Source organism: Macaca nemestrina, chromosome 19 (genome assembly GCF_043159975.1).
Source record: "Macaca nemestrina isolate mMacNem1 chromosome 19, mMacNem.hap1, whole genome shotgun sequence".
Taxonomy (NCBI): domain Eukaryota; kingdom Metazoa; phylum Chordata; class Mammalia; order Primates; family Cercopithecidae; genus Macaca; species Macaca nemestrina.
Window position 1 is genome coordinate 11527380 of NC_092143.1, and position 12776 is coordinate 11540155.

The following is a 12776-nucleotide window of genomic DNA, read 5'->3' on the forward strand; positions in this document are numbered from 1 at the left end:
CTGCATGGGAGTAGCAAGTAAATGATGTGCCAATATTCAACCTGCAACTGCGTCGTCGGAGCCTACCTCACCCTCAGCGTAACTTTCACCGGTACTCACCTTCCCAGAAACTCGCCCCAGTGAACAACCACCGTTGTCCCTAGTAAAGCCCTTAAGCAGGGTTCCCACGCTCCTGGGCTGGGCGGGGCGCCGGGGGCGCAAAGCATTCTTAAGAACACGACTGCGCAGGCGCTACCCTCCTCGCGCATGCGCCGTACTCCCCCTCATAGCCAGAGTTAGAGACCAGCCGGGTGCTGGGAGGTTAACGAGGCCGGCTAGTCCCGCCCCCGTATTGAGCGCGGTGCTTCTCTTCCGCTCCGGGTGGGGTCTGCTTCCCTTTCCGGGCGGGCAGGCAGCGAACCCCAGTGTCTTATCCCTCTTTTGCACAGAGTCAGCTTCTGCAGCTCTCCCTGGCTGGCATGGCAGCGTGGAGGAGTTGGGCCGCCCTGCGGCTCTGCGCCACAGGTAATGGGCGCGCAGCGGTCGGAACCTGGCCCCGCCGTGGGGCCGGGATTGGGCTCGGGTCTGGGGCGAGGCCTGCGGGGCCCGCGGAGATGCCCACCCGGTCCCCGGCAGCGTCCTGCCGTCCCCGCCCCACCGCCCTGCCTGGCCGTGAAGGAGCGGACACCTGAGGGTCCTTCCGCCGCTGCTGTGCGGGACCAGTGCTGGACGTGGGAAGGGCGCGCTGCCTTGTGTTTGTGTTTTTCTCATTGTGGCAGGAAGTTTCAGTAAAGCTTACTCCTTTGATGGGCAAGAAGGATGCCGCCGTCCCACCTTAACGACCAGATCTTGTCTTGACTTTAGGTTCCGAGTCTTGTTATGTTTAAGGGTTTTTACCACCAGTGCTCAGAGAGGGTGGTCGAGGACAGATCAGGGTCAGGCCGCCGGGATTGTGCGGTGTGAAAAGGACCTGAGTGTGTGTCAGCGGTTCTCAGCTGCCTCCCGTCAGCACGGAGTGCCCTCATTCTCACTGGGGTCCGCTCACTTAACCTTTTAGAATCCACTCTGTGTCAGACACGGCCGTGTAATAAGTATTAGAGTTACAGCTCGACTTTCTTTCTATTTGGGGGTAAATATTTTGAATGACATTTGGAGTTTTTACTGAAGAGATAATTGCTATTAAAGCAAAAGAAGTATAGAAGAATGCTGTCTATCTATATTCCAAAAAGATGGAATGGTAAAAAGGAGAAGTAAGATGAGAGTGAAAATGAGGAAAAAGGAACTGTGTATATTAGCTTTATTGGCTTACCGAGAACTTGGCCGGTCACCATGTGGTTGCATACAGACTATTTATTAAATGGATGAACTACTTTTGCTTTTGCATCATTTGCACCCTGGGATGTATCAGTGATGAATTTTTTGGTAGGTTGTAAAAGGTCAAAAACACTTCAAAGATGACTAAGCTTATACAGTATGAGCCAAATAATCAGCATTTATTGTGTACGTTTTGTCTTTTTTTTTTTTCCAGTTGTTTTACTTGATATGGTCGTCTGTAAAGGATTTGTAGAAGATTTAGATGAATCGTGAGTATACATATATATATTTAAAATATTATTTTAACTGTCCAACTCATATATCTGAATATTTGCATGTGAATCTAGTATTTTAGATTAGAACCAATTTTTATATATTACTCATTTTTTTCCACTTCTTGTAAGCTTTATATAGATACAAAATGAGGGTGTGCCCAAAAGAGTGTTATTAATAGTTATGAGATCAAAAAACAGTGGCAAACTTTTACATATTCTTTTTTTTCCCCATTATCTTACCTTGTATTTGTTGTGTCTTTTTGCTTTCATTATATTGAATGGGGGCTAGAATTTGGTAACTCTACTGTATTTATCTTCATAGTGTCACAGCATTAGTCAACCTTGCTTATATTAAGTGAGGAGGTTCCCTTCCGACCAAAATCCCATGTGTGATCTTTCAGGCTTGACCATAGACAACTGCAAGGATTTTTCTGGCATAGGGGAAGGTGCCCTCCCTACACCAAAGTTGGTGTATAACCAGTGCATTGCAGTCCCTGGAGGGAGTGGCAGTCAAGGATTCGGCCTCCCAGGCCAGCCACGCTCATTTGCATGTCTGCTCTCTCAACCCAGTGGCCTCTTGTTTGGCAGCCTCCTTATTGGGGCCTCACCTGAGGCATTTTCCAAACACCTCTGCTAAAACATCTTTATTGAGGGTGTCAGCTGAGGCACTTTTCTACTACTAGTCCTTTTCTGTCTCACCCGCCTCCCCATAAAGAGACAGAAGACTTTTGTTCAGTGCTCCTAGGAAATGAGATGAGTTCTCCCATCTGTGTCGCATTCACCTGACTCACCTGGTGCGGTTTCATGGGGAGAGATGGAACACTGAGGAGCTGTTGCCACTTTTTTTTTTTTTTAACCTCTTGACTTGCACTGTCACAGTAAGTGAATAAAGCCGTGATTGTTAGTTTCAGTTTCGCTTGTTGTTCTAGTTGACTACCTGGTCACCTGATAGCATGACCAGATGGGTGCAGTGAGAGGGTAGTCATATAGCACGGTTCTGTAAGAGCAAAAATTCTGACAGTCCCATGGGGGCACTTCGCTGGTCATGCTGTTGGACCGTGGAGGATGCTAGCTGATTGTTTGCAGAAAGTTTTTGATTCTGAGAAGAACCACTGTTAACAAGGAGATAATCTTATTAAACTCAGTGCTTTGTGGGGTGTGTCACTACAGACTTCCTCCTTCAGGGCGTCCTGACAGGGGCAACTCTTCATGAGCAGGAGGAAGGGATTCTGCTCCTAATAACCATTTTGTTACCCATGCGGATGCTCACCAGAAAGGACCCTGTGCTGAGAAAGAGGACCTTTACCAAGAGCAAACTATGTTCAACAGCTAAATGTGGAAAATGAATTGTTCCTTGTTCCAGAGCAAGCAGATGTGCAACCAGTTGCCTCCTGGATCCACAAGAGATGGCTCACGGAAATTCAGACAGGATCCTAGATTGGCCAAGAACGCGTGGACTGTGACGGTTGTGAGAAGATACCATAACAGCATGAAAAAACTGTCTTGCTTGTCAGACCCCAGTCAAGGCTAACAATACTGTCCAGGGACAGGTTCATAAAGCCAGTGGGCCACCGTATTCTCAGCAGACAGAACATGGTGGGCCTCTCATTCTGTCTGTAATGTTCCTGTGGCTACTGATTGCGGCTGACCTTTCTCTGGGTTTCGCTTAGCCATTCCTATGTGTTCCAATGACTCGGGCCACACTGTCTAGGCCCTGCAAGACCACCTTTGTTTCCTGTTCAGTTACCTGAAGAACACTGCATCTGATAATAACCCTGATTTTTGGCCCAGGCTACACATCAGTGAGCCCAATTATGGGTGATACAATGGGCTCTTCATGTGCTATAAACTCTAATCCACAGGGGTGGTTGAGCATTTTAAGGGACAGTTAAAGGTTAGGCTTAACCAGCTGATGGTGAAGTACAGTACTCTGGCCTGGACTACACATCTCAGGAGAGTAGTCTGGGATCTCAGCACAGGAATTCCTCAATCCAGTATTTTTCACGAGCATTTTATGAACTCTGAGCCATCATTACCAGGAAATGGTGAGAACGCTTCTAAAATCCAAGTTCCCAGATGCCAACCAAGGACCAATCTTGCAAACAGTTATTTCTAAGCATAGCAGCCTCAGGCTTCCTTTGGTACCTTTTCTGCACAGGTGTAAACTGTTCTAGAAGGGCAAGGAGCTTAGGCATCTATTTGTGTTTCTAGCAAGTCCTACTTTAATTCTTTTTGTTGGAGTCTCTCCTCCTAATTACTTTATTGTTGATCAGTTCTCTGCTTTTATTTTTAAGATGTTTAATGGATAGGTCACTGAGTAAAAATTTTATGTAAAAATTTATTGAAGGAATTTGGTTCTTTCCCTTATATTTATCAATGTATTATCTCTGCCTATACTATACAGTTGTAAAGTGGGCACAAACATACAATCAAAGATTTGTTTTCTTGTTTTTTAGGTTTAAAGAAAATCGAAATGATGACATTTGGCTTGTAGATGTAAGTATGTAAATTTTATATGCTAGTTACCCCTACCATTTTAAGTATTGTTTTCTATTCTACTCTACCCAAAAATGGTGGTATACAGCTAGTGCTTAAGTATATACTCAATTTGTTTTCTTAAGTATTATTATATTTGAGATTTCACATTACAAAGAACCTCAGAGTTTTAAGGTTCCTCCCAAGGGAACCTATTTTTGATGAAATTTTGGGGGCGAGGGTTTTAAGAGGAAAAGCTGGAACCCTGTCTTACAATGAGGTCAACTTTTGGATTATGTCTTAATGATATAGGGTATGATTTTATTGCAGAATTCACTCTTGTTTTCTTGATAGTTTCCAAGAGATTGAGTATATTAGTATCACTTAGTCAAAGTCATATTTTCATCTTAACAGTGAACAAAATTAAATTTTCACCTCCCTTTCTTTAAAGTTTGGAATATATTTAAACCTTATGATAATTGAGATTTAACATGCCTCAGCAAAAAGTAGAACAGCAGCAAAAGAGATGGAAAAAGAATGACAGAGTTGACAGAGGGTCCACTGTTTAATTCTTTCTCCCTTTCTATGTGTTTGAACATTTTCATAGTATAAAGTTAAAAAATCTTATTTCATGAAAATATAACAACTAGTTTGTAACACCACCTAACTAGAGGAACCTGAGTATCACCTCCACCATCTGGTAATTCTGAAGAAGAGTAAAAGACTGTGACTTTAGTTTAATCAACCTGACTTGTCCCTATGCCAAACCGTCATCTTAATGACCTCCCCTGTCTTGCCAGTGGTTACGATAGAAGTCAGCAAAGTCACCTACTATGTTAAACGTTTTGTAATAGGAAATTTATCATTAACAATTAGGTGTGTGTGTTGTATGGTATATATGTTTATTTTGTGGTTTCATTTTATGTAAAACATTTCATACAGAACATTTACTTGGAAGTAAAGACATTCTTATTGTGAATTGTGTATCTGTTTTAAATAAGTATCAGTAGTCAATTAAAATGAACTTAAGATAGTACCGGTTTTGAGGTATCTAGTTTTATGTTTGTATGTTTTGGTCTTTCATTATGTATCTACTTTAAAAATTATATTTAAACTTTGTGTCTAAAACATTATTAGATCATTTAGTCAAAGGGATTATTTAAATATTAAGATTCATATTCGCTGTAACACATTTTAATGGTTATCTTTTTTTTTTGTTTTTTGGTTTTTAAAACAAGTTTTATGCACCATGGTGTGGCCATTGTAAAAAGCTGGAACCGATTTGGAATGAAGTTGGTCTTGAGATGAAAAGCATTGGTTCTCCAGTTAAGGTTGGAAAGATGGATGCTACTTCCTATTCTAGTAAGCCTTCACTTAGTTTATTATTTTACTGTTCTCACAGCAAAAACAATTATATGCAGCAGTATTCAGGGTGGGAAGAAGACTTTTTTTGTTCATGTAAAATTCAGTTATCTTAATAATTTAAGACTGTATACTTATGAGTTAAATGAATTAGCCATTGAACATATAGTGTGTGGTATATGTTAATCTTATGCTTAACAGGTGTTTAAACCATCTTTTCTCCTTTGAGACCACTTTAGATAGTTTACAGGAGGCAGCTATAAAAAGATGAGTGTTAAATTATTGATATTGCTACTTGAGTTCAGAATCAGTTTTTTTCTGAGTGGTCTGAAATGTGCTGTAAAGGAACTCGAAGGATGAATTGAGTTAGGGTAAATACAATGAGGATCAGGAAGGTTTTCACATTAGAAAGAATACTAGAGCAAATAATAGAGTGTAAAAGAGGTTAATGAGTGTGTATAGGGGAATAGAATGAAGTGGAGGTGAGCAAACCTTGATCTGTAGGCCAGATTTCTCCTACTACCCATTTTTATAAATAGAGTTATATTGGAACATAGGCACAATCGTTTGTTATCTGTTTAGGGCTGTTTTTGTGCCCCCATGGCAGAATTCCATAGTTGTGACAGAGACTGTATGCCCCAGAAAGCCTGAAGTATTTATTTGACCTTTTACACCAATACCTGTTTTAAAGGATTTGGGAAAAAGAAGAAGTTAAATTTAGAGAAGTGTGAGGTGTTGTAGAATTTGGAAAGAGCATAGCTTTCAGAAAGCAGATTTGGATTCAGATCCTTGCTCCTGCTACTTTTGCTGTGTAACACTGAGAAAGTTTCTGAACAAACCTAATCTTTGGTTTCTATATTGATAAATACTTAATTATAATGCTGCTTTTATTGGTGGTTTTGAGGTTTGAGTGCTCCAGCAGATATAAAATCTTTTGTATTCAATACATGCAGTTTCTCTTTCATTAGTGAAGAAAGTGGAAGTATGTAATGTATATTTCTTTTTGAGAAATCAGCATTTTACTATGGAGCAAGATAGAGCTATGTTTTAATCTCAACTTTGCCATGTCCTACTTTTGTAGCTTTGGGAAGCACTTAGCCTCTCTTAATTTTAGTTTCTGTATCTACGAAGGAGAGTGATAATCCTCAAGGTTGTGGAAATCATATTAATATCTTGTATTTAAAATCTCCTAGCACAATGGCTGCACGTATATGACATCAAAGGATAATGCCAGATTGTTAAGAGCTTCCCAGGTCAGGCGGTGTTTTGGATTTTATCACTTGTCAGTAGGAGGTAATACACATTTTTGTGAAGGCAATGACTTGATAAAAATATTTTTGGCAGCAACTTTTAGGATGGGAAATAAAGAGTATGTAGAAACAGGGAGATCATCTAAGTCAGCTTTGTGTATATATCCTGGTGTTGGATGCTGGGAGCCTGGTGTTGTGGGTGGTGACAGTAGAGTATGATGGAAACTAATTTTCATAGACATGCTTCGTACTGAAATCACAGAAGTAACAGATTGATTGGCTTTGTACTGTAAAGAAAATGAGAAAAAAGAATAGTGTGAGATTCCTAGTATGGTTACTGAACTATGCTACCACTGGGTATATGCAAAATACCAGTTTTAATTTTGTGTGTGTTTCTAAGTTACCAACGATTTTGAATTTGTGGTCCTTTAACTGATGTTTGTGAATAGGGACCTACAGTGTAGGTGAGATATTAGTGCTGGAATTATTGAGTCACACAAATGAAGCGTTGAAATTTTGAGAGGAGAAGAGATAAATGGCAGAAATTGTTAGAGACAGAGGGAGAATATGTTTGAGTTGATATTTCTTTGAAATAAGCTTTTAACAATGTCTAAGAAGTTACCGTTTTCTACTGTTGCTCTTGAAAGTAATTACTTGTTTCCGTATATATATATGTGTATATGTTGATTAGATGTGCATACACATACTTCTTCATAGATGCATTTATTCATTTGTTCACTCAATCAATGTTTACCAAGAACTATTTGTCAGATACTGTGCTAATCTCTAGAGATTAAAGAAAGACCCAGACAAATCCTGCTTGTCCTGGAAATGCTTACAACATAATAAAGGGAGAAAGATGAATAAACTAACAAGAGCAGTAAAGTCTTAAAAATGGCAAATTGTTGTGATCACTTGAATAGGTCAGTGGAGTCACAGAGTCATATATCAAGGAATATGGGAATATGAAGAAAAATAGTCAATGAGAAAAACAGAGCATATGAACCAGTACAAATCTTAGTGGTAAAGTGTTCATGTGATAATTAACAATTTACATTGTCAAATTCTACATTGCATCTAATTCATTAGTTTATTATTCAGTTTTAAGTGCCCTGTGTACTACTATTTATTAAGTGGCACTATGATTAGGGAAAAAAATAGCCAAGATTGTTTTCCTGAGTCACTTAGAGAAGAAAGTGTTTTAAATGCTATTTTTAAAAAGCAGTAGTAAGACCTCATATACAGGTTGCAACGTTTTACTCATTGGATATGGAATGCTAAACCTCCACCATCCCCCTCTCTCAACTACTTGCACCCGACCTTGCATAGTGGGGCTTGCTTGTAAATCCTACTTGAATTATCCAAACATAGTTTATTGAAAAAAAAAAAAAATCCCTTTGTAGAAAAGTTGTAGAGTTAGCATTCATTCATTTAGCAGACACTTAATGTGCTTACCATGTTGGGATATGCCTGGCATATACCAGGTACTGGTGATACATCCTTGAGCAAAACAGATAAAATTTTCTGCTCTTACGGAACTTACATTCTTGTGGGAAGAGACAAACAGTAACTTGTGAACGTTAGTCAATTGTCTAATGTTATTTTCTAGACCATTGTTAGAGTTAAATGTCAGTGATGGAAGCGTTATCCACTTAAATATTAGCACCAAGGGAATGTTTTATGTGTAATGAAGAAACGTATCTTCGTAGTATTAAAGAAGTTAAGTATTCAAAAACCACCATTCACGTATTAGAAACAGATTTTTGCCTTGTGAATTTCAAAGTTTTCCTAAATATTTCAAGGCAGCTCAAATACGGACATTTTAGTGGAACTTGGAATTATTTTCAAGTCATCTGCCATTTTTATTTTAGGTCCACCTATAGAACACTAAAGGATTGACTGTTTCATAGATACCTCTTGCAGCCCAATAGGTTGCTTTTCAGACAGTCACGGTATCACTGTTCCTCAGCATGTAATCTGTAGACGACCTGCAATAGAATTACCTGGGTACTTATTGTCAGTTCAGACTCTGAAGACCCACCCCAGTCCTCCTGGTGAAAAGTGAAAACCTTTGCAGTTGGGTCTTGAGAGTCTGTATTTTTTATTTTCTTTCTTTCTTTCTTTCTTTTTTTGAGACAGAGTGTTGCTCTTGTTGCCCAAGCTGGAATGCAATGGCACAATCTCGGCTCACTGCAACTTCCGCCTCCCGGATTCAAGTGATTCTCCTGCCTCAGCCTCTCGAGTAGCTGGGATTACAGGCATGTGCCACGACGCTCAGCTAATTTTTTGTGTTTTTAGTAGAAACGGGGTTTCACCGTGTTAGCCAGGCTGATCCCAAACTCCTGACTTCAGGTGATCCGCCCTCCTCCTCAGGTGATCTGCCTGTGTCGGCCTCCCAAAGTACTGGGATTACAGGCATGAGCTGCAGCGCCCAGCTGAGAGTCTGTATTTTTAACAGCACTTCAGATGATTGCACTGCACACTGAGGCTGGAAAACCGCGAAGTGTAGAATGTTATTTTGGTAGATAGTTATAGGATTTTAGTGTGGAGTGGGATAAAACTATTCAAAGTGATGAAGGTTATACAGTTTCTGAGAGTCTTTGATAATAACTTATTTCTCAATCATGTATTAAATCATTGCCGTAGTTAAATCACTTGCCGTATTAAATCACTTGCCGTATTAAATCACTTGCCGTAGGCAGGTGCCATCAGACTCAGTCCAGCAAATCTGTGTGTACAGAATTTTTGAACTAGAGTAATTTGAACTGTTATGACTTAGTCTGCTCTGTGTTTGGAATTATACCAAAAATGTCTTGATGCATAGAGTTAACTAATACCATAACCAAATAATATAAAAAATTATGTCCAGTGTAAATCCAGATGGGTGTTTTAGCTTCTCTTTTTGTACATACCTCTTCAAAATGAGTGCTAAAAGTATTTCTCATTTGGAAGTTAAAATATGACATAATATTACCTATAGTGGCATGCTGATCTTTATTATGAACCACTGAAATTCTGTTACTCTCCAAACTAAGTGTGACATCATTTTATGATAAAGATCACATTTTAGCCCTCTTTTGTATGTAAATTTGAAATGACATTTGGCCAATAACATTCTGACATCTTGTTCATAGATTGTAGTTAAAAATTAATTTTACCTTCCTAGATTATAAACTCTTTTTGGTCAGTGACTGTTTCAGGGCTTCTCAACCTCGCATTATTGACATTTTTGGGCTAGATAGTATGGTGGGGTTTTTTGTTTGTTTGTTTGTTTTTGGTGCAGGGGAAGGCAGTGACTATGTCTCAAGGTTTATCAGCCTTGCACTATTGACATTTTGGGCCAGATAATTCTGTGGGGTTTTTGTTGGGAGTTGGATGGGAGGAGGAATCCTGTGCATTGCGGGATGTTTAGGAGCATCCCTCACCTCTACCCAGTAGATACCAGTTGTGTTCTCTCCCAACTTCTTCCTTCCCCCTTACTCGCTGTTTTTGGCAAACAAAATGTCTTCAGTTGATGGTAAACCACTGCCATATTTTATACCCTTTTCTTGTTAGACACATAGTGACATTCAGTAAATACTAAAATATGTAGTATCTTTGAGCTAAGAAGGACTTTAGAGGTTGAGTAACTTCTCACTCCTTTCACCCTTTCCCGTTTTATAAATCAAATAACAAGGAAACTAGAAATGAAATGACTGAGTAATTTCACACACCAAAGTTAGAAACAGAATTAGGCCTAGTATCCAAGCTCACCATGATTCACATTCATACTTACCTCTAGGAGCAGACTGTTACCATTTCAAGAAGAAAATAGAAATGAAGTAGAAGACTTCATGCTGAATCTTGTTTTATGAACATATAAAATCGTAAAACTTCAAAGGTATAACTCTTGTTGCAAATGGACTCTTCAATTTATGAAGGAATTGAGCTCAGATTTCTATATAAACTATTTTTCTCTAATATGAAAAAGTGAAGAATAAAAAATTTAAAGTCAATTAGACCGCGTTTCAATCTCAGCCCTGCTGCCTACGCAATGTTCGCTCTCAAACAAGTTACCGAATCTTCCTATTTTAGTTTCTTAATCTGAATTAGCTCTATTTTTTTCTTCTTCACAAAATTGTTTTCTCTCAAACAAGTTATCGAATCTTCCTGTTTTACTTTCTTGATCTGAATTGCCACTATTTTTTCCTCCTCACAAAATTGTTTCGAGGTGCAATTTTAAAATGTTAATGCCAGTTATCAAATATTCTGCACATTAATTTTATTAATACTATGTGTGCATTGTGTCCAGCAGCTAATTAACGAAGTCAGGATCAAGAGTAGGAAGGAAAAGGATCTAGCATTTAAGAATCTTCTATGTGCCAGACTCAAATTGTGTTCCATTTATATTTTTCATTTTAAAATCGCAACCTGTAGCCCTGCAAGATGAGTAGTATTCTCAGAAGGGGAATCAGAGAAGTATAAAAAACCATCCAGAGTTACATAGACAATAAATGAAGTTGGAATTCTAACCAGGGCCATTATGTGTTTGTAACTCCCGCTTTGCTTTATTTTATTTTATTTTATTTATTTATTTTTTGAGGTGGAGTCTTGCTGTGTCACCCAGGCTGGAGTGCAGTGGTGCGATCTCGGCTCACTGCAAGCTCCACCTCCCAACTTCACACCATTCTCCTGCCTCAGCCTCCCGAGTAGCTGGGACTACAGGTGCCTGCCACTACGCCCAGCTAATTTTTTGTAGTTTTAGTAGAGATGGGGTATCACCGTGTTAGCCAGGATGATCTCGATCTCCTGACCTCGTGGTCCACCTGCCTCGGCCTCCCAGAGCCTTTTTAAAAATATTATACTGCCATTCCCCTTTAGAGAAATCTAAGGCTGAAGTTTTATAGAAGTTACTATCAATTCAAATTAGGTCAGAAGTGAAGGTTAATGTTCATGGTCAAGAAGCCAAGGGCTGGGAGTTGGGTGATAGATCTCCATTGTCTCGACGTGAATACTGAGGTCAAGGAAATGATGTGATCGGGTTAAGTGTGGAGCTGGGATTTTTCTCTCTGCGGCTTATGAGATCCACAATATCCGGCTATGAAGCACGACCAGTGTGTTTTCTCATTGATTGCATGCTTTATTTTCTTTATTTGATTTGTGTATAAATACATTTTGATTTAAATGAGTTTTAGTTAAAGGTAATAAGGGATTTTATTTCCCTGTCTTCTTAATTTGGGATGTTTCCCTGTCTTCTTAATTTGGAAAGGGATCATTAAGAATATTCATTATTCACATAATCTCTCCAAAGTAGTTTCTGTGTTTTTGCTGGGAAGAAGGCAATCTCCATACCCACAGTCTCCAATTAGAACATACTTGACAGAATGAAGTCCTAGATTACAGATGGGCACAAATAAATTACATGCTTGCTGTGAGTTTGCATGTCTGTTCAGAAGCAGGACCTGTATCTTCAGAACTTGAGTTCTTAATTATCACCTCTGCTGTCTATGCTACCTCTAAGGAAAATACGTGTCGGCCACTGTCCAGGTCTCTCTATTTGCCTATCTCCATATGTTTAAGGGAGAAACTAGAGTTGACGAAGGAAAAATTTTAGATATTTTGTCACAAATCGACTGCCCTTATTCTTGTGAATTGAATTGGTGAGTTGATGAGAAACCAAAGACTAGTGAAGATTACTAAAGTGATTGTTAAACTGGAATTCAGATGCAGTAGGTTCCTTACCCAAGTGTGATAACAAAATACCTGGAAATAAAGAAAATTACAAAGGGAAAGATTATGTGAATAATACAGTGTACTTTTCATATACTAGGGTATAGTTTTGTAAATATCTTTATGGTATAATGTGTGTTAACTGAAAATATTTTTTCTTTCCTGTCCTGGTGGTGTTTTGTCTGTAGTGTTGCATTAGTTTGGTATATGATTTCTCTACTTTTTAACATCTAATTTCCTTTTTGATATTCGCTTGTTTTTGTTACTTTCTCCTTTCCCCTCAAAAGATGCTATTGTAGCATCCATTCTCATTTTAATTCATGTGAGGATTTCAGAATAATCTTTGAGATAATTAAAATTACTCTAGGTTATCACAAAAGCAGAAACTCCTAAAACAAAGTTGCTTTTCAAT

General features: G+C 39.0%; 1 protein-coding gene across 2 annotated transcripts in view; it reads left to right on the forward strand.

Annotated features, from left to right (window-relative positions):
- The first annotated feature begins 277 nt into the window (after positions 1-277).
- Positions 278-12776, forward strand: part of LOC105476958 (thioredoxin related transmembrane protein 3) — a 39023-nt gene continuing 26524 nt past the window's right edge. The window contains exons 1-4 of one of the 2 annotated variants that reach the window (XM_011733261.2): positions 278-504; positions 1508-1562; positions 4025-4064; positions 5282-5405. In XM_011733261.2, the coding sequence (XP_011731563.2) occupies positions 459-504; positions 1508-1562; positions 4025-4064; positions 5282-5405 (265 nt within the window). In that variant the 5' untranslated portion in view covers positions 278-458. The remainder of the gene's footprint in view (positions 505-1507; positions 1563-4024; positions 4065-5281; positions 5406-12776) is intronic. The other variant, XM_024791349.2, reaches the window with a different exon arrangement.